General features: G+C 40.5%; 1 protein-coding gene across 5 annotated transcripts in view; it reads right to left on the bottom strand.

Moving 5' to 3' along the window:
* LOC129552224 (sterile alpha motif domain-containing protein 9-like) overlaps nucleotides 1-16,515 on the bottom strand; it is a 42,955-nt gene extending 26,440 nt beyond the window's left edge. For 2 of the 5 annotated variants that reach the window (XM_088833259.1, XM_088833265.1), the window contains exon 1: nucleotides 715-891. Coding sequence is in view for 1 of the 5 variants with exons in the window: in XM_088833255.1 (XP_088689381.1) it covers nucleotides 11,216-11,246 (31 nt within the window). In the remaining 4 variants the exon portion in view is untranslated. Of the gene's footprint in view, nucleotides 1-714; nucleotides 892-11,215; nucleotides 11,350-16,125 lie in introns of those variants that run through there. The other 3 variants (XM_088833255.1, XM_088833263.1, XM_088833267.1) reach the window with 3 other exon arrangements.
* Between the last annotated feature and the right edge of the window lie 6,208 nt (nucleotides 16,516-22,723).

The following is a 22,723-nucleotide window of genomic DNA, read 5'->3' on the forward strand; positions in this document are numbered from 1 at the left end:
TCTGAGCTTCTTAGCAACTAGTATTTAAAAATGAACTTGTTAATTGATTGTTAGTTGATGATCAAACACATATATATTTATCAGCTGTACGGTTAACTTTAGGGCCGGTTCGTTTCTCTAAAGGAAAATGAAATTGAAGAGTAGGGTTTTAATCAGAATTGTATTTCCCTCACCCTCTTGTGCTACCTTGTTCCTCACTTTGGAGAAAATCAGACATAAACCCAAGATTTTTACCCGGAAAGAGGAAGAGTGTTATAATTTCAAGTCCTTCCTGTAGTCTGTCTACATCACTGTCTCTGTCTGTTTAGGATACATGTCATCTGACACTAATATCTGAGGATTTATCAGGGAGTTTTATTTTCTGGCAACTCCTTAGAGTAGATTAGTAGAAAGTACATTTTTAAATTTTCATTATATGTTCTTTTTGAAAATGCTGCTAATGCCTTGGGGGAGTTCATCAATAAAAATACCTTTAAAGGAAAAGTGCCTTTAGTTTTCATCTGCATCTTTTATGGAATGTTGTGACTCCTTTTCAATTAATATAAAGCACACAGTGTCACAGCAGTGAACAGTCTAGGCTAAAAAAATTTAGGCTTAAAATATTATTTTTTGGAATATATTTCAATTTTCGAATTGAGAAGTAGATTCCTTCCTACTCAATAAAATGTTGCTATAGATAGTAATAATACTGTTAATAAAAGATATTGTACTCACCCAGATTTTTCTTGCAAAGTTCTTCTACATAAACAACAGGAAAATCATGTATTTCAGTGTAGGAGACATTCAAATGTCTGTGTTTTCTTCTTCCTACTAGGTTAGAGAAAAATACTTTTTTTTCAGTCAGGTTTTTGTGCACATTTCTCCTCTGCTTCCACTTCAGTCTGAGCTCTAATTGGCTCAGAAATGGCAGTGTTTCTCAGTATGGGTGTGCCGAAACTGGGAGGTGGGGAGAAGGAAGTCTGCAGATTTGATTTCAGTTTCGTTTTCCGAGATCTGCATTTACTGAAGTGACTTTTTTTTCTCTCTGAAAGGAGTCCTTCGGTAAGCCATTACTCATCCACCCTTCTGGTGTGTGTGTTTAGAATTCAAAGGTTAAAATCTTTTTTTTGCTTGACACTTTTGAGGGCTGCCAAGAGCCCAGAACTTGAGTAGGACTTTAAGCTGGCATTTCACTAGTTTTCTTATTGTACTATCAATCTGCGTCTGTTTTCCCAAAGAGAATGTAAAGGAATGGTTTTCAGGGGCTTTTTGGAGCTCCCTAGGGACTTCCCAGGTGGCACTAGTGGTAAAGAACCCACCTACAATGCAGGAGACAAGAGATGTGGGTTCAATCCCTGAGTGGAGAAGATCCCTTGGAGGAGGAAATGGGAACCCACTCCAGTATTCTTGCCTGGAGAAGCTCATGGATGGAGGAGTTTGGCCAGTTACAGTCCATGGGGTCGCAAAGAGTTGGACATGAATAAGCGACTTGGCACATTCATGTTCACGTGAATGCTAAATCCCTCCAGGTTAGTTCTGCAGAGCGGACCAGGGTAGGGCCCCCAGTGGCCACCCTGCTGGGATTCATCTTTTCTAACGTCTGACTCAGTGACAGGCACAGAACTGCCTGAGAGTGGCAAAGATAATTAGCCTTTAAAAAATCAAAAGCAAGTGGTGGGGCTTCCTTGGAGGCTCAGAGGTAAAGAATCCACCTGTCAATGCAGGAGACACAGTTTCAATCCCTGGTCTGGGAAGATTCCCCACACTGCAGAGCAACTAAGCCCGTGGGCTACAACTACCGAGCCCATGCTACAGAGTCCATGAGCTGCAACTACTGAGCCCACGTTCTGCAACCGCTGAAGCCCACATGCCCCAGAGCCTGTGCTCCGCAACAAGAGAGGCCACCACAATGAGAAGCCGGAGCACCTCAGCTAGAGAGAGTAGCCCCGGTTCAGGGTGACTAAAGAACCACCGCACAGCAGTGAAGACCCAGTGCAACCAAAAACAAATAACAATTCTAAAAAGCAAAAAAAAAAAAATTTAATTGCAAGTATTAACAGGTATTATGTGAACTCAATTAGCTTTCAGCTTCCACATTCAGACTGGCTTCATATGTTTTTTAAGCATTTATTGGGCATATACTATGTACTGGGCACTGTTGCAAGTGCTTTCTATCGCTTATTTCCTCTTCACCACAATCCTCTGAGGTAGATGCTATTATGATTTCCATTTTACAGCCGAAGAAACTGAGGCACAAGCTGTTAAATAATCTCTCTCTTTGCCCGCTTCCCTCCCTCCTTCTTTCTCTGCAATATGTACTACTGGTTTTGTTTCTCTGGAGAACCTTGCCTAACACAAACAGGTTACAAAAATTAACTGACGCTCTGCTTTCCGTACTCAGTTTTATTCCCCGGGCTTGTCTCATTGCTCAGATTCCCTGTGAGGCCAGGCTCCAGTTCTTCAGCAAGTGCAATCCTTCTCATCTATCCTGTGTCCATCTCCTCGTGCTGCCTCTCTGACTACCCAGACAGTGCTTCTCCGATTCTTTATTAGACTGTTCCCCCTTAAGGAGAAGGATTTCAACCTAGTTGTCCTCTCCCTTAAAATTGTAATACTACAGATATACTGCATGAGTTTATGTATATCTGTGCCTTGTACATAAACAAGAGCATCAAATGTCATCAGGGAACAGAAAATTCAAACAATGAAATACACACCTATTAGAATGGCTGAAATCTAGCAGATTTCTAGCACACCACCAAACACTGGTGAGGGTGTTAGAGCAACAGGAACTCTCGTTTACTTCTAGTGGGAATGTAAAATGATGCATCCACTTTGGAAGACAGTTTGGTGGTCTCTTACAAAACTAAACCTTCCCTTACCATATGACCCAGCAATCACATTCCTTGGTATTTACCCAGAGGAGTTGAAAACTTATGTCTACACAAACACCTGTACACAAAAGCTTATAGCAGCTTTGTTTATCAATGCCAAAGCTTGGAAGCCACCAAGATATCCTTTAGCAGGTGAATGGATAAATAAACTGGTACCTCCAGACAATGGCATCTTCATTGAGTGCTGAAAAGAAGTGAGCTGTCAAGCAATAAAAAGATATGAAGGAAACTTAAATGCATATTACTTAGTGAGAGTAGTTAATCTGAAAAGGCTGTATACTATATGATTCCAACTATATGGTATTCTGGAAAAGGCAAAACTTTGGAGACAGCAAAAAGATCAGTGTTTGCCAGGAGTTTGGGAGGAGTGAGGAATAAATTGGTGGAGCACAAGGTATTTGTATGACAATGAACTTATTCTATATGACACTATAATGGTTGATATATGCCATTACATACATATTTGCCAAAACCCATAGAAGATACAGCACCAAGACTGAACCATAGCTGAACTACGGAGTGTGGGTGATGATGTGTTGATGCAAGCTCATCAGTTGTAACACATGCGCTAGCCGGGTGAGGGATGTTGATAGTGGGGGAGGTTGTATTAATATATATGTGGGGTCAGAGGGTAGTTGGGAAATCTCTGTATCTTCTTCTCAGTTTTCCTATGAACCAAAAACTGCTCTAAAAATGAGCTCTATTTTAAAGAAAGGTCTGATTTTTTTTTTTTTGCTTCTAAGAAGCAATGTTTACTTCTTAGAGGGAAGTTGAGAATGCGTGATCTAGATGTGCATATGCTGTTTGCCTGGATTCCTCCTGACTTCACCCCCCTGCTGGCTCAGTCCTGCTATTGCACATGAGTTTCTTGGGTCAACTGTTTCCTCAGACAGTCCTGTAGAAAACTAAACCAGTTATGTCTGTCCACCTGAGGGGGCAGACTCTGCTGGTGAATTCTGATGCTGTCCAGCTCCTCCTCTTTAAGATCTCAGTCTGGTTCTTCCAGAACCATCAGCCCTTCCCTGCTGGGAGTCAGCCTCTGAATAATCCTGGGATGTGACCTGTCTCACTGGTGGTCATGATCTGTATTTGAGAGGAATTCTTTGCTATAGATCGGGGGAAATTCCTTCTCCCTTCGAGGCCTTCTTTTAAACTCTTTGTTGGAGTGAGGTTTTGTTGTCTTTAAAAAATTATTTCAATAATCCAAAGAGTGACGATCCCTTTAAGAGTGTTCAAAGTTAAGCTCCCTGGATTCTATCTGATCAGGGTTTCTCTTTTAACTCTTTATGAGCTAATAAAATTATTATAATGTAGCAAGTACAGAAAAATCGGTCATGATCTAGAAATGCTCTGTAGAATAGCTCATGCTTTCATGCCATGCTCTTGTTTTTATATAAAATTTCTCTTAGAAACAAAACCACCAAAAGTTTTACATTTGATCATGTTCCTCTTTCTCTCAGATGAAGGAAGTATTACAATACCAAGAAGCCTCCTAGCTCATGAGACAGGATTTTTGAAAGCATCCGGAGTACATTACCCTTGTTGTTATTGATTCAGAGTGAGAGTCATTTGGGTGGGGGGTTGTTCTTTGTTACTGTTTAAAAACTTTTAAAAATGTGTGTTCATTTATTTTTGGCCTTGCTGGGTCTTTGCTGCGGCGGGGGGCTTTCCCTAGCCATGGTGTGCAGGTTTCTCCCTGTGTGGCTTCTCTTTTGCGCAGGGTGGTCTCCAGGGTATGAGGGCGTAGCAGCTGTGTCTCGCTGGCTCTAGAGTGCGGGCTCAGTAGCTGGAAGCACGGGTTTAGTTACCCCACGGCATGTGGAGTCTCCCTGGACCAGGGATCACCTGTGTCCCCTGCATTGGCAGGTGGATTCTTAACCCCTGGACCACCAGGGAAGTCCTAGTATTTTTAAGACAGTAATATTTTTGGTGTATTTTTCTAATTAAAAGACTAATATGTGTCCAATTGAAAAATCAGAAACAACTAGGAAAAAAACACAAAACAAGATCTACCTGGCTTCTACCCCTTGTTCACAGTTGTTAACATTTTGTTAACATCGCACTCTCTTACAGTCTCTCAGCAAAATATTTGCCAACAGGAGAAGCACGTGTCATAATATTTTGTTCACCCACTCATCAAACTATAGCTTCTGTTTCCTCACATTAGGAACTAGACTTTCACAGCACAACTTCTTTGGAAAATTTTAAATACAAAGTAAACAGGACAGCATAATGAACACTGTATCCATCACTCAGCTTCAGAGCTGTTGACTTTCTGCTATTCTCCCTCTCTTTTTTACATTCAGAAAGACTCTTATTTCAGCTATACTTGCCCTGAGATCAAACTGGAGTGCACATATATTAAATGTAAAATTTTAACAAACCACCCCAATCTAGACACAGAACATTTCTATCACCCCATGTCCCTTCTCAGTCACTACTAACCCCCCTCCAGAGGAAACCATTCTTCTTAGGTGGCGCTAGTGGTAAAGAATCCTCATGCCAATGCAGGAGATATAAGAGACATGGGTTCGATCCCTGGGTCAGGAAGATCCCCTGGAGGAGGGCATGGCAACCCACTCCAGTACTCTTGCCTGGAGAATCCCATGGACAGGAGAGCCTGGCGGGCTGTAGTCCACAGGTCGCAAAGAGTCAGACACAACTGATGTGACTCAGCACACACACATACACAGATTAGCTTAACTTTATCTGAGAATTGAAATACTAGAACCATATAGAATATACGCCTCTGTGACTGGCTTCTTTATTCAATATAATGTTATTGACATTGGTCTAAATGTTGCATGTATCCATAGCTTGTTTATTTTTATTGTTGGATAGTATTCTGTTTTATTAACATGCCATACTTTGTTTATCCAATTTTCTTTTAATAGACATTTGAGCTATTTCCATTTTTGGCAGTCATGCAGAAAGCTGCTATAACTATTTCTGCACAAGTCTTATGCAGACATGTATGTTCACTTCTCTTAGGTAAACAGCCCTGGCAAGGAATTGCTGGATCAAATATTAACAGCTGTGTGTTTAACTTTTTAAGAAACTGTCAAGCCTTCATCCAAACTCATACCAGAAGCAATACTCTTTAAGGCATGGTGAGTCTTCACATCAGATCCCTCTATCAGTCAAAGTGAAATCAGGAACTGGTGTAATCTCACCTGGTAAGTTTAGGAATAAAGAAATAATGATACTCAGCATATCCGTATCAAGAGTCTGAGACTGCCAAATATCACAATTTTACCCTACCACATCTGTGAGTAAAAGGTGTTTTAGTTTAATTGGTACCCAAACTATATGGCCTGATGTTAGAACTGCCTGATATGTTCTCACCGTCTTCAGTTCAGTTCAGTTCAGTTCAGTTCAGTCGCTCAGTCGTGTCCGACTCTCCGCGACCCCATGAATCACAGCACGCCAGGCCTCCCTGTCCATCACCGTCTTAGGAAGGGTCAAATGTGACACTCAATGTTTGTATTTTTACAATAGCTACAAGGAACATTATTTCAGAACTTATAAGATGAGCCTGCGAAGTCAATCTGCTTTATATATATTGAGTGGACAGATGGAAAGTTAATACAAGTAGTTGAAAGAAGAAAATAAAGTGACATTATGGATATTGTGTCCTACCAGGCAGCTCCTGCTCCTTTGCACACAATGAATATCTTTTAAATAATAGGAGACCATGTGGATATTTCCTATTAACTCTCTAACTATTTCTTACTAATTTCTTCTTTGTGGATGGACTTATAAATTGTGTGCCATGACTCATTTGACTGCCGCTTTCCATTTTTCTAAGAATGTAAGAACAAAATTAATCTTCCTATGGCTATTTATATCCAATGCATATGTTCAGTCTTTTGGACACATGAGGCTCCTGGAAGAGTTGACTGCATTTAGGAACTGGCTTATATCCTATGAGCAATAGATAGTCATTGTCAACTGTCCACTGGAAATGCCCAGTTTTCCCACAGAGACCAGGTATGTTTGGACAACAGAGTCGCTATTCCACAGACTGTTAAAAAAAAAAAAAAAGATTGGTTAAACTCAGAGCACACAGGTACACTTTCCTTACTCAAGGGTTACTCAGCTTTAAGCAGAGACCTCTGACGTCTTAAAAAATACCTCCCTGGTGGTTCGGGGGTTAGAACTCTGCACTTCTGCTGCCGGGGTCTGGGTTGTATCCCTGGTCAGGGAGCTAAGATCTCCAAAGCTGCATGGTGCAGCCAAAAAATTTTTTTCTTCCCCTTTGTTCCATGTCTCTTTGTTAAGAGTCTTTTTGGTAACTTAAAATACTACTCACATGATTTAAAACCGCACATTGGCTGTGCATTTCTTATCATAGCTATTTCCACCCTAATACACCAGTCACCCCTTCAGAGTGAAATCGAACTTACTCGATTCACTCGTAAAGTTTCTGTCTAAGCCAGTCTCTGTTTATTTAGCCAAGTGTTTTGAGGAAATATTGAGCACATTGTTAATGCTGGAAAAGTGAATGACTGTTTCCTAAAGAATTTGCTGGTCCAAATAGTCTGTACTTATCTGTCCTTCAGAGGTACTGTGACGTGGCTTCATAGTGATTAGTAGAAGCCAACCATGTTTAAAGATATTCTGGCTCTTAGATAACTCGTGCATATTTGGTATTCAGGAATGATATTTATTTTCTCAAATAAAAATGAAAAAATAAGACATTCAAATGGTTTGAAGAAACATTCTGGGGTGTTATTTTTTTTTTTTTTCAATTTATACTTAGGTATGAGTAAGGAACTAAAAAAAAAAAAAAAATCCATCCAGTTGTCCATTTCCTTGCCTCCAGTGTGATAGTTTCCCAAGTATTGGGAAAATATTGTTTCTACTTTAAATCATATAAACGGACGTACCTGGAACATATCTAAATGCGAAGGAAAGGATTGGAAGCGGGGCAAACAACACAGTTTGAGAAAACTAAGGTTATATGTTCAGGAGAAGGGGATCGAAATAGACTGTGAGTGGACAAAGACTGAAATGGAGTGACAAAGATGGTTATTTAAATTCAAGAAGGTCTTGGCAAACTTGGTAAAACATGCCCACCTTAGATCAACAGAGCAATATTCATTTAGAACTTCACAAAAACAAATTGCCTTCATGACTGAATAAACAAAATGTGGTATATTCACAGAATGGAATTTATTTGACAATAAGAAGAAATGAAATCATGATAACATGGATGAACCTCGAAAACATTATGCAAAATGAAAGGAGCCATTTACTAACAAACATATATTGTGTGATTCCAGTTATATGAAATGTCCAAAATCAGCAAATTCATAGAGACAGAGAGTAGATTGGTGGTTGCCAAGGGCTGGGGGATTGGGGAAATGGTGACTGACTGCTAATGGGTACAGGATATTTAAGGGTGTGACGAGAATGTTCTAAAATTGATTGTGCACAACTCTCTGGATATACCAAAAACCACTGACTGGTGTAACTTAAAAAGAAGTTTAAAGCATGTGCATTATCTCATTCTACTAGGAGCCTACTAAGTGCCAGATACGTATCAATAGCTTACTATTCCATTTAACCCTTACCAGACGCTTGCAAACAAAGTTTATTCTCACTTAACAAATGAGAAAACAGAGTTCTGACTTACCCGGTAACTCACTCAGTGGAGGACTGGCACTGCTGGGCTTGCACTCTAAGCCTACTTTCTAAGTATAAGCCTTTTCCATTGGCTGTCCTGCTTCACCCTGTTTCCAGAGTTTTCTACTTTAGATCCTCAGTGAGCTAGACTCAGGGGGTCTCTGCATTATCCTCTGCTCTTTCAACTGCTCTGGCTGTTCAGCCAGACAGACCTTACTCTGGAGATGCTCCTATCGTTCTCCACAGACCTGCCCTGCCCAGGCCTGAGGCACTATCTTCTCTTAGCCTGCGTCTTCTCTCAAGCAGCTACCCACCCGGAGCTTCTCTGCTGCTGCTGCTAAATCGCTAAAGTGGTGTCCGACTCTGTGAGACCCCATAGACGGCAGCCCACCAGGCTCCCCCGTCCCTGGGATTCTCAAGGCCAGAACACTGGAGTGGGTTGCCATTTCCTTCTCCAATGCATCAAAGTGAAAAGTGAAAGTGAAGGCGCTCAGTCGTCTCCGACTCTTTGCGACCCCACGGACTGCAGTCTACCAGGCTCCTCCGTCCATGGGATTTTCCAGGCAAGAGTACTGGAGTGGGGTGCAATTGCCTTCTCTGGGCACCCCCAAAGACTGTAAAGAAAAGTTCTAGGTTTTCTCTGCCGTTTGAGCCAATGATTATAGCATTTGTTTCTGGCCCGGAACTCTACAAGAAACAGCCCACGAAGGATTTCCTGCTTACAGACTGTTACCTGCTGGAGACACTGTGTGCGCACACTGGCACGTGTATGTGTGTGTAACGTGGGGATGGTGGAAGTGATCTCTCTCTCTCTTTTTTTTTTTTTGTGCCACCTAACAGGGAGACAGGCTCTTTCTTGCTTTCTCCTTCCTTGTTTGAATTCTCCCAGGAATTCTATCCAGGGAGATGGAATAGAGTGACTGACATCTGTTCTTCCCAAGCCGGTTTTTTTTTTTTTTTAATTCTTTGTGTTATCTCAAAGCTTCCCCCATTATTCAAGAATGAAGACCCTTTATAACATCAACAAATTTCTCAACTGCCCACTCTTATGATAGGAGCTGAGAAGATACTGATTTGAAGCTACTATATATTTGGTAATGCTTTCACATGAATTTTGCACTCTGTCCTTATATGGTCGCTGATCCATATTTGATCTGGAGTGATATATTGTACTTAATAAGGTGACAATAATTTGAGCAAAAAGGTCTTACAGTGCTTTGATATAACTCCTTGGCCCATCACTGTCTTCAACTTTTTTTTTCAGTGATGGTTTGTTAGTGTTTATACAGAACTTTAGTTCACTGTTCTGAAGCTTACAAAGTCCTTTCATGAACATTACCTGATCAGATTTACGTTCTGGAGTGTTGGCATATTTTTTAAACACGAGAGACCTTTATGTTTGGCAAGACTACACAGTGTAAGTAAAGGGGGTGGGAGGAGTTGTGATCAGGAAAACTGTTTCATAAATTATGTCTCCTCTCAGCTAATCTGTTTCACCGTTCACTGTGCAGTATAGGGCAATTGGACCAGAGCCAGTGTTGCCTTCTTTGTTGCTTGTTTTTGCTTTGCTTCTTCAAAAGAAATGCACTTGAAACATCTGTGTCTAAAATGGGTAAAGGGGGAGCTGCTTCTGGAGCTGGGGAGAAGAATTAGAGTTTATCTTGCTTATTCTGTTCTGGGTAAGTTTTGAACCCAGAGTTCTCTTTATGAGTCCTTACTCTCAGGATCCATTCCCTAAAGTCTTATTTTTTCTCTTGGGGAGCGGTGAGCAGGAAGGATTAACCTAGCAGCTTTAGTGGTGAGGAGCGGTGGCCACCCCTTCTTTAGGAGACTGGGCCTCAGCAGCCTGAAGGTACTCACGCCTCCAGGAAAGGATGCTCCCAGTCTTGGCCAGAGCCCAGCAGGCGTATGCCTTGCTCTGATGTTCTTTCGGACTGAAACTACAAAGCTAGCTGGTTTCATTTTCTAGGACTGTGTTTAACTACATTAAAATTATGTAATTCTTCTCATAGTCTTTATACAAGCTAATTGTAAAGGAAAGCCTTGAGTAAAGTGTTGATTAAACTTTGGAGGTTTTCATCTTTAACTAGATGCAAACTTTTGATAGGTCTTCACTGGTGGCTCAACGGTAAAAAAATCCAGGAGATTAGGGTTGATCCCTGGGTCAGGAAGATCCTCTGGAGAAGGAAATGGCAACCCACTCCAGTATTCTTGGCCTGGGAAATCCCATGGACAGAGGAGCCTGGGGAGTTACAGTCCATGGGGTCGCAAAAAGAGTTGGACACGACTTAGCGACTAAACAACAGCAGCAACAAAAACTTTTGATACTATCTTGAGTTACATCGGACAGAGTTTTGCATAGCTGCAGATAGTCACAATTTTCTACACAGTTTGGTACGCTTGAACTCCTGATCTTTGATCTAAATTTTACTTAGGTCTTCTAGCCGCATCTCCAGAGCCTTCCACCATCAGAAACATTCTGCACCTTGCTTGCTGGAAGGTTTCTTTTTTTTAAAACAGTGGCATCTGGCGATGTGTATATGAAAGCAATGAGATCTCTCAATACTTTTAGAATCATTTTGTTAGAAATGGCTTATGTACACTTCAAAGTATATTCATTTCCAAAGTTATGCTTTAGTTTTTAGAATTAGTTTTTAAAGATAGCTTTTAAAGAAAGTTGATGAAACAGATATCTCTAATTCTTAGAAACTTACCAGGGCTTATCTGAAAACTCCTCCTTGTCATATCAGCAACTTGAAATAGGTCTTCAAGAGGTTCTTTGATCTCCCACTATTAGATGAGCTGCGTTTTCTTGTGAATTTATAGGTGTTACATCCCAGAAGGCATCTATGAGGAAGCAGAGGTGTGAGAAGAGAAGACCTAGTCATTGCCCAACTTTACCTGAGGATATATTTCTTGAGAATCTATTACATTAAAAAAATCACAGCAAAATTAAAATGCAATTGATTGGACTGTTACTAGACACTGTTTGTGGGACAGATTTTCCCCTTAACTTTTTACTAGAAAATTGTTCAAGTGTAGAAAATTTAAAAGCACATTCTATTTTTAAAAAAAATTATTTCAAATAAATTTAAATAAATTTAAATTTTTAAATAAATTAATTTAAATTTATTTTAATTGGAAGCTAATTACTTTAAATATTGTGGTGGTTTTTGCCATACATTGACATGAATCCACCATGGGTGTACATGTGTCCCCCATCCTGAACCCCCTCCCACCCCCTCCCCATCCCATCCCTCAGGGTCATCCCAGTGCACCAGCCCTGATCACCCTATCTCAGGCATCAAACCTGGACTAGTGATCTATTTCACATATGATAATATACATGTTTCAATGCTACCGTCTCAAATCATCCCACCCTCGCCTTCTCCCACAGAGTCCAAAAGTCTGATCTTTACATCTGTGTCTCTTTTGCTGTCTCACATATAGGGTCATCACTACCATCTTTCTAAATTCCATATATATGCATTAATATACTGTATTGTTATTTTTCTTTTTGACTTACTTCACTCTGTATAATAGGCTCTAGTTTCATCCACCTTATTAGAACTGATTCAAATGCATTCTTTTTAATAACTGAGTAATATTCCATTGTGTACATGTACTGCTAAGTCACTTCAGTCGTGTCCGACTCTGTGCAGTCCCATAGATGGCAGCCCACCAGGCTCCTCCATCCCTGGGATTCTCCAGGCAAGAACACTGGAGTGGGTTGCCATTTCCTTCTCCAATGAGAGAAAGTGAAGTCGCTCAGTCATGTCTGACTCATAGTGACCCCATGGACTGCAGCCCACCAGGCTCCTCCGTCCATGGGATTTTCCAGGCAAGAGTGCTGGAGTGGGTTGCCATCGCCTTCTCTGGTGTGTATGTACTGCAACTTTCTTATCCATTTGTCTACTGATGGACATCTAGGTCCTGGCTATTGTAAACAGTGCTGCAATGAACATTGGGGTACATGTGTCTCTTTCAATTCTGGTTTCCTCAGTGTGTATGCCCAGCAGTGGGACTGCTGGGTTATATGGCAGTTCTACATGGCATCTCTTCCTATATGTAAATACTTTTAATTAAATAAACATTCAAAATATGTTGCAGGAATACTTTCTCTTCTCCCACATTCTACATTCAGTGTGGAGCAAATGCTGTAGGTCGCATCTTCAAAACCAGCTACCCTCTCCATTCCTGGTCCAGGTCCCAGCATCTCTCTCCTAAATTAAGCTGTGGCTCTCTCACGAGTTTCACTCTTGCTGTAATTGATCCCTTTGGGGACATCTCAAAAATATCAGCTGGAGTGACCCTTTCCAAATGTAAATGACATATTAATATTCTGTTCAGTTCCTCCAGTGGCTTCCCATTTGACTTGCAGTGAATGCCAAGCTCCTTATTATGAACTTTATGTGTGTGTGTTTGTTGCTCAATCGTGTCTGAGTCTTTGTGGCCCCACGGACTGTAGACCACCAGCCTCCTCTGTCCATGCGATTTCCCAGGCTAGAATATTGGAGTGGGTTGCCATTTCCTACCCAAGGGATCTTCTTGACCCAGGGATTAAACCCGTGTCTCTTGGGTCTCCCGCATTGGCAGGTGGATTCTTTACCACTGTGCCACATGGGAAGCCCAGGCCTCAGATGACCAGGTACCCTATTACCCCTCTGATATAACATCTTAGCTTTGTTTTTCTGTCTCTAAATCTGATACAGCTCTCTGACTGCCCTGTTGCTCCTTGTATGTGGCAACTGCTCCTGCTTCCAGCACTTCACTTGCTTCCTCTCCCTGGGATACCCTTGGACACCAGCAGGACTCACTCCTTCACTTCCTTCAGATCTTTATCAAACATCACCTTCTCACAGAGACACTGCTCTGGCAGCCTACTGAATACTATGCCATCTCCCAATGTTTCCTTTCCCTCATCTGGCTTTTAAAAAAGCTAGATAGGACTTATCACAATCCAGTATTCCATTCCATATATTTTTACTTATTTACCTTTTATATTTTCTGTTCTATCCATTATTCTGTGTCAAGAGTTTTTGTGTGCTTTGCTCACTATTTTCCAGTGCCTGGCATGTGGTAGCTTCTTAACAAAAATTTGTTGAACGAATAACATATTTTCTTAGAGTAGTTAAAAATAATGAATTTTTGAAAACCAGTGAGTTAGCAATGTCTGGGTCAAGGAATTTTTGCTCATTATACTAGGGCACTTATTTCACTTGGCTTGAATCCCAGACTGAAATCTGGGGAACTTTCTTTACTCTGCTGCCTGTTAGGCCAGACCTAACTCCATCTTCAACCATCTGGTCACAAAAGAAGAAAAAAACGTTTTATCAAAAGGAAAAGAAAGTATGTTTTCTCCCCTAGTCCTTCTAGGTACCCCAGTTCCATAATACCCCAAAAAACTTTTCTGCTGTGTCACTCTCAGTCCCCAAATGAGGCCATTTCCGAAACCAGGTTTCCCCCGCATGGGTCCCTTTTCCTCCTGGGCCCTCAGGGCTGGGGCCTCAGCACGTCTGCTGTCTTCACCTGCTGCCTCTGCTCAGGGAAGCTGATCTCCAGGTGAGGCCTCTTTCCACAGACGTACTCTGTTAGGGTCTGATGCAGTACCTTCTCTTAGCCCAGATCTGCTTTCAGTAATTTAAGCCATCTCTCCCCTCTCTGCATATCCTAAGGACTCAGAGGACAGACTCCAAATTTTCTCTTTGGATTTAACCAGTGACTACAATATTCCAATAAGGCCCAACATTCTGGAAATTAAGCAGCACATCAAGAATTTCCCTCTGAGCTCAGCCCAGTGCTCTGTGACAACCTGGATGGGCCGGATGGGTGGGGTGGGTGGGAGGCTCAAGATGGAGGGGATATATGTATACTTATGGCTGATTCATGTTGTTATACGGCAGAAACCAGCACAACATTGCAAAGCAATTATTCTCCGATTAAAAATAAATTAAAAAAAAGAAAGAATTTCCTTGTGTAATTAGTCCCTTATTTTTACAGTTTTTTCTTTGGCTTCTGAACCACCAGTGACTCACTGTGTGCTGTGTCTAACATGGGGGATGCTGCAAAGGGAACTTTGTGCCATCTAACAGGTGACAGTTTTCTGTTACATCTTTCTGTTCAGAGTCTGCCTATAGATACCAGGGAAATAGAAATACTTTTCTCACATAAGGTCATTGACCTTTATTCCTCAAGTATGGAGTCTTTTCTTCTGTTAAATGTAAACATCAACAATACCTGGTCTCAATAAAATATGCTAAACTCTTAAAAAATATCTGTGGACTGATTATAATTTCAAAAGTTTCTCAGTTCCTCTCTCCCACATGACAGGAATGGTGGCATGTAATGATTTTAACCTATTGTATTCGGCAATGCTTTTAAAGTAGTTTATAGTTCATCAATTTTAAGACCATATGTATGCATGTATATATATACAGTTGGAAATATATAAAGGTCAAAATGACTGGTGTGGACAAATTTTGAGAATGTCTTGACACACTCTTGGTTTCCTAGGGGCCCTCATCTTTCTGTTTTGAAATAATCATGAACACAAATCTTATTAGTAGTAGTAACTAATCACTGACAAAGGAGCTACAGGATGCCATGCTCGAGTGACTCCTCTAGTCTTCTCTTTTGAGGATTAAGAAGTACCGAATCAGCAGAACTCTTCAGGATGAGAACTAGGGCTCACCCACCTTCATCTCAAGGGATTCTCAGCTGTTGTGGTTTAGTTGCTCAGTTGTGTCCAACTCTCTGCGACTCCATTGACTGTAACCCACCAGGCTCCTCTGTCCATGGAATTCTCCAGGCAAGAATCCTGGAGTGGGTTGCCATTCCCTTCTCCAGGGGATCTTCCTGACCCAGGGATTGAACCCGAGTCTCCTGCATCATAGGTGGATTTTTTACCACTGAGCCACCAGGGAAGACTAAGGTCCTCAGTAGCATCCCAGATATCATGCCCTGAGGAGTTGTTCTGCTTCACATGATTGAGAGCCGACTGGGGGAGAGACCTTTCAGAATCCTGGCTGCTGCCCAGGAAGGCTACCCACACTGTCTTTTGATGGTCTGACGAACTGAAACCACACATAAGCCAAGCTTAGTTTTATTTTCCTAAGCATAAATTTAAGTTTTCATTTTAATTTTTAAACCAAATTGCTATATGAGATGGATGTGAAGGAAGCACTTAACCTAAAAGATAACCTCTGGGGGATGTTATCTTTGATTAAATATTCTGTTGAACTTCTAATAACATCTGAGGTTCTGGAAGGCAGAATTGCACTTGACCACAGGTTCCTCTACAATCTTTTATGTTAAATTTCTGAAGGCCTTTGCATTGTTTCTGTATCATTTTCCCCCACTTCCCTACATGACCAGAAATCCGCTCACCACCTTAAGTATACTTAATGATCCATTTCTTTTTAGAAGAACATTTACAAAGATAGTCTTAGTTAAATATACTGATATAGAATTAAAACACTGGTATTTCTACTTTCAATAGTTTTACAAGTAATGGCTTATGTACAAACACATGTTTTTTTAATTAAAAAGTACAGCTGGAGTTTATAAAAATAGCAGTTTCCTCATAAGCATAAAAAAATAAAAGTGTAATGATTGGGAAACTCACCAGGATTTTTCTGAAAACTTCTTCTTCTATCAGAAATTTTAAACGGTTGATTTTTAACTTCTGCTTTCTTATTCTTCTTCTAATGGGTAGGAGATGTGTGGTTGTAAGAATCCTTTTTAAAAAATAAGGCTTTAAGTTGTGAAGTTTACTTGTCTCCTGAAGCCCTGACGCTGTGCAGAAGCAGAGTAAGGAAGTAGAAATTCAAACAGTTTCAGTTTTGCTTCCGAGCATATTTCTTTAGGTTTGTAAAATATTAAATATATGTAAATACATGTTAATGGTTATAAAATATTAAAAGATTAACATTGCAGGAAATCAACAAAGTTGAACCATTGCTGAGAAACTGTTCACCAGACAAAGTTTCAAGTCATCCAGAGTTAAGAAATAGAGGTGGAAAAAAAACAAAAAACCTACAGAAAAAAATACTGGGAAAACACTGAAAGCTCAGAGTAATCCAAGTGTCTGTTACAGGCTGAATTGTTTCCCCAAATTCATAGGTTGAAGCCCTAACCCTCCTTATCTCAGAATGTGACTGTATTTGCAGAGAAGGTCTTTAAAGAGTTAATTAAGCTACAATGAGGTCATAGGGTGGATCCTAATCCAGATATGACTGGTTTCCTTGTAAGAAGAGATTGCTGTTACATGCTCACAAACACACACACACACACGACACAACCCTGTGAAGACACAGGGAGAAGACAGCCATCTACAAGTCAAGGATAGAGGCCTTAAAAGAAACTAACTCTGACAAATCCCTGATCTGGGACTTGAAGCCCCTGTGAGCAAATACATTTCTGATTTTTAACTCATCTTATCTGTAGAAATTTGTTATGGCAGTTCCCAGCAAACTAATACTTACGTATATTGGGTCATCATGAATTTCATTATTTTTTAAAAATTAGAACATTAGTTTTTAAAATTATGAATACAATTGAAGTTCATTTTCAAACTTAAAAAATACAGACTATAAAAAGAAGGGGAGGAACCATATTATCCAAATGCAATCTTTGTTTTCCATTATACTATTTTCTATTCATATATTTTAAAAATATAAATTTAATATTTGAGAAATTTTACCAGACTCTGAAACGTATAATTTCAAATAGGTAGTGAACACTGCCCAGTAAATGATGAATCACATTTTATTTCTTAAATTATTCTGATATGAATATCAAAATTCAGAACAACTGGAATATGACAACTTTGGGGGTTGTGTGTATGCTGCTGCTGCTGCTGCTAAGTCACTTCAGTCGTGTCCGACTCTGTGTGACCCCATAGACGGAAGCCCACCAGGCTCCCCCGTCCCTGGGATTCTCCAGGCAAGAACACTGGAGTGGGTTGCCATTTCCTTCTCCAGTGTGTGAAAGTGAAAAGTGAAAGTGAAGTCGCTCAGTCGTGTCCGACCCTTAGCGACCCCACGGACTGCAGCCTACCAGGCTCCTCCATCCATGGGATTTTCTAGGCAAGAGTACTGGAGTGGCTTGCCATTGCCTTCTCCGGGTTGTGTGTATAGTTTTTGTTAATTTGTTTGCATTTTAAAATTGGAGGAAAATTGCTTTGCAATGTTGCATTAGCTTCTGCTGTTGCTTTTCAAAGAAACTGAAACTGCTACATCTGCTAGTAGAAGAAGTGCTTTGTTTTGCTTTGAAGTTTTGAAATTGTTCAGGTGTATCATGGTTCAAGGGCTTCCAAGTTGGCTCAGATGGTAAAGAATCTGCCTGCAGTATGGGAGAACTGGGTCAATCCCTGGGTTGGGAAGATCCTCTGGAGAAGGGCATGGCAACCCACTCTAGTATTATTGCCTGGAGAATCCCATGGACAGAGGAGCCTGGCGGGCCACAGTCCCTAAGGTCATAAAGAGTTGGACACAGCGACTAACACGTGGTTCATAGACTTATTAAGAATGCCATGAACTATTTTTATTCTTATATGAAATCTACAAATTTGGGGGATGATAGTGGAAGTGATGCCTCTTACTATCTTATGTTACACATTTGAGCATTTTCATCAATATTACCATCATCTGTTTAAATCTCCCAGTGTATTTTCTCAATTTTACTTAAAATTGTATGGAATGATATAATTAATAAACAACAAAATCTGAATAACATAGACAACCCCACACCCTTGGTAAGCTTGTTAAACAAAATTCTCTAAGAATACTATGAACATTTTTTCATTAAGTGAAGATCATTTTTATAGTTGTTTGAGCTATAATGTCTACTGATACTCCCAGGTGTTTTACCAAACTGGTGGGCTGTACTAAAACCCAAGTGCATGTGGACTTTCAGAATGCACATGCTCCTGTGTTCCACAATATTCTAAAGATGAACAATCCACCCCAGCAGGACTCTTGCTACAGTTTTTGCTAAGTTCAGCATTGTATCCACAGTCTTTTGTTCTTTATTACACTTTGTCTCCCTCTCTGAATAAGTATAGTTTACTAGATTCTCCACTTCCCATCTCCTGAAAATTCTGATCCCCTCATTGTCACCTGGTGACATCTCTTCCTACCTAATGGACAAAACTGAAGGCTTCAGGTGGGCTTTCTCACATACTTTATTCTCCAGATCCCTGAACCCACCTGAGCACTATCGACCTCATGGTGCAGTTCTGAACCCAGACCCCACAATAACATCATCTGGAGTTTTCAATAAAAGCAGAAAATGCCCAGGACTGCTTTTGGGCAACCATATATCTCTAGGGACAAGGCCACATATCAGTAAATTTTTAAAAGCTTCCTAAGCCGTTCTAATGTATAGACAGGGAGAGAATGTCTGGGATAAAAATGAAGTTTTCATCTTCCCCTTTCTTTCCTTTACCTTCTTTTTATTACTCTTCCGTTTGCAAACAGTTCAGTCCTTAAATCATTGTGAGTGCAGAGAAAAGTAGATGTCTGTGGTGGGCGAGTGGGACGTCAGGGCCGAGGGAGGTGGATGGCCTGGTGGGGTGGGGGTGCAGGCGAGGTGTGGCGGGTCAGAACCTGCATGGTGTGAAGGGAGTATCCATCTGTAGGAGTGACCCAGTGCTGGGAATCCGAGTCTGAGGGAGGTGCGGAGGGTGTGCAGGGGCAGCCTGGTGTGGTGTCAGTGCTAGCATAGTGAGCAGAGTGTCTAAATTGAGGACTGGGCTGGTGTGGGCTATTAGACCCAGGCAGAAAAGAAAGTGTTCTTCAGGGAGAAGATGCTAAAATGAAGAGTGTCAAAAATTGCACTGAGGAAAGTTAAACAGGCAAGGAAGACTTTATTTGAGAACTCATAGTTTAGTCAATAAAGAATTGACTGCAATGCAGGAGACCAGGAATTGGTTTCTGGGTCAGGAAGATCCCTTGGAGAAGGAAATGGCAACCCATTCCAGTATTCTTGCTTGGGAAATCCCATGGACAGAGGAGCCTGGTGGATTGCAGTCCATGGGGTCACAAGAGTCAGACACGACTTAGCAACTAAACCACCACTGTGGTAATAGAGGGGAGAGAGAGAGACTGAACTCAACTCTTCTGAAGTAAAACATGGGAAGGTTTTTAAACCCTGGAATGAACTAGTGGGAAAAAACTGGACTACTGTGTTGTAGGTTGGTCAGTGGGGTGCCTGAAGCACACCGTGTTGCTTAGTTTGCACATGTTTTTCTCTGTGATTAGGCCCCCTGGGTTTGCTAGTTGACATGCATCCAAGTCAGGTTTCCACCCTCTCACAGATACTGGGAAACAGGGGTGCTATCTCCTTTGATGTTTACATTTCAAATACCTCATTCCCTGGTGCTTGAGAAGGACAATCCTGGGTTATAAAACTGGAACCAGGCTGGGAGAATATTTGCATGCATTTTAAAGGGGCAGAGAAATAATTTGCAACTACAAATTTTCTAAAGTAAATGCTTTAAGGAAAGGGAGGCCTTTAGTCAGGGACCTATAATCTAGAAGATACCTGTCCCAAGTTTAGTAAAGCTTGCATGCTCAGTTGCTAAGTTGTATCTGACTCTTTGTGACCCCGTGGACTGTAGCCCTCCAGGCAGCTATGTCCATGGGATTTCCCAGGTAAGAATACTGGCGTGGGTTGCCATATCCTTCTCCAGGGGATCTTCCTGACCCAGGGATCGAACTCACATCTCCTGCATTGGCAGGAGGATTCTTTACTATTGAGCCACCTGGGAAGCTTAGAAATCATTAAAGTTCATTTTGGTTAAAGAGCCAGAGCTGAGTTGAGAGAGGAGGGCACTTTTTCTGGGCAGGAGATAGCAGCATTGAGATAGAAGGTTGATTACACAGAGGGATTACTCAAATAAGAAAATACATAAGGAAGAGAAAGCCATATGTCTCACTCTTGGAGAAGTGGGTTACAAACATGGGAAGAGAATAGTTTGCAGTATGGAACTACAGTTGGAGATATCTGTGTGAATTCCTGTTTTTAAAGTCTATTTAGATATGGAAAGAAATATAGCTGTGAATATATTGTCTTCTCTTGTTGATTGAGAGTGCTCCATAGCAATGAGCACAACTAGCACTCAATGGTGCCTTCTAAATGCCATTTTTCTCTCTAAAAAACCAGGGCCCATTGGAAAGATAGCAGATTCAAGAGATGGGACAGGGACAGTATAAGATAAGCTTGAAACTTCTTTTTTTTTGTCCAGAAAGCAAAGAAGAGATCAAAGAAAGATACAGAAAGTACTAAAAAGTTTAGTCAGCTTGAATAGGCTCCTGATACTCAAATTTAGGACAACTGGAGGATCAAAATAAATAGTGTAGTAACAGATTATCCACTGAATAATCAGATAATTCACTGAATGATATAGAGAACCATGAGTTCAAATAGATATAAATAAATAAATGAATAAGTGGAAAATTTGATGAGAAATAGTATATTGACAAAGTTTCAATTTACCTTCCCACCAAATACTTACTAATGACAATGAGAAAGACTAACTTTACAGGCCCTTTTTTTCAGTGGTATCTTCGAGTCATCGAGGTGAATGACATCAGTACGGGACAAATGAGAATGATGAACCCTAATAGGATGGCGAGTACACAGCATCACTCCTGTGATATTCCTGCCAAGATACGTAACTTAAATCTACTAATCCTGAAACATCATACAAGTGTAAATTGAGGGATGTTCTACAAAATAGCTGGCCTCTCATCTTGAAAAGTATCAAGGTAATAAATATACAGAGGTTAAGGAAATGTTTCAGACTGGAGGAAATAAAATGCAACTTATGCTGGGTCTTTTTGTTATAAAACACATTATTCAGATAATTGGTGAAACTTGACTGAAGTGTGAGGATTAGATAAAAGTAATCAACATCTAAGTTAACATCAGTGTCCACCCCAAGTTAGACATCCCGATTTGGATGGTTGTGTTGTGATTAGGTTTCCTTGTACTGTGGCTAGAATTTCCTTGTTTGTTGAAATACACACTGAAGTATTGGATGGTGATTCAATTTCTTACTCAAACTGCTCATTAAAAACTTTTGTCCTTGTACTTCCTATCAATCTGTAAGTTTTTGATTGGTGGATTACAGGTTGGTAATTACTGAAAATAAAAAAGGAATCATACAATTAGGATTATATAATATCACTCCAACCACAATAAGAGAAAGAAGTAAAGTGAAGTTCATTCTCTCCTTCATTCTCACGGACTTAACTCCAAATTAAAATTTCCCTCGTTAAATGGCATCTTTCTCAGCCATATGAAAATAGGTTTAGGATTCCTGAATTTTCACTGGAGAGTCTACCACCCATAAAAATATTCACAGAAAACATACTGCTTGGTTTTGTCTACTGGAGCTGGGTTGTTACATATACATGCACTCGGCATTCATCCACACTGATGTAGCTGTAGTTATTTTTCATTGCTATTTCATATTCTGCTGAGTTACTTTGCCATATCTGGCTTATCCATGCTTCTGTTGATGAATATTAGAGTGGCACAATGCAGTTTTCAACATTCTTGTGCATGTCTTCCGATGCACATGAACAAGGGCTAGTCTAGAAAATGCTGCCTGGAAGGGAATCTTGGTGGATATACATGATCAACATACCTAAATAATACTCAAATGTTTCCTGAAGTTCCAGCAGTTTACATTCTTATTGTTGTTGTTTTAATCACTAAGTCATGTCCGACTCTTTCGTGACCCCCATGGACGGTAGCCCGCCAGGCTCCTCTCTCTCTAGGGATCTTCCTGACCCAGGGATCCAACTCTGGCTCCTACCTTGGTAAGCAGATTTTTTACCCCTGAGCCATTAGGGAATCCCCACATTCCTATAAGCAACAGATTAAGGGGTTTTCCTCATTCTACATCCATGACACTCTTGGTATTATGAGACTTTCTAACTTTTATCATTCAGGTGGATGTGAAACTGTATCTTGCTGCGACTTTAATTTCCATTTGCCTCATTACTAGTAGATTGAAAATCCTTTCATATGTTTAGTACTATTTATGCTTCCTCAGCTGTGAAATTCCTGTTTATTTCATTTGCATATTTTAAAATCGGTTTGGTCATAATTATTGTCACTTGTTTTTGGAATGTTTTAAATCCTAATCCTTTATTCACTGTGTGTATTGCAAATTTAATTCTAGCTCTTAGTTTTGCTTTTCACTTACTTCG

The sequence above is a fragment of the Moschus berezovskii genome, chromosome 3 (assembly GCF_049115385.1).
Source record: "Moschus berezovskii isolate FMDL1 chromosome 3, NW_MosBer_1.0, whole genome shotgun sequence".
Taxonomy (NCBI): domain Eukaryota; kingdom Metazoa; phylum Chordata; class Mammalia; order Artiodactyla; family Moschidae; genus Moschus; species Moschus berezovskii.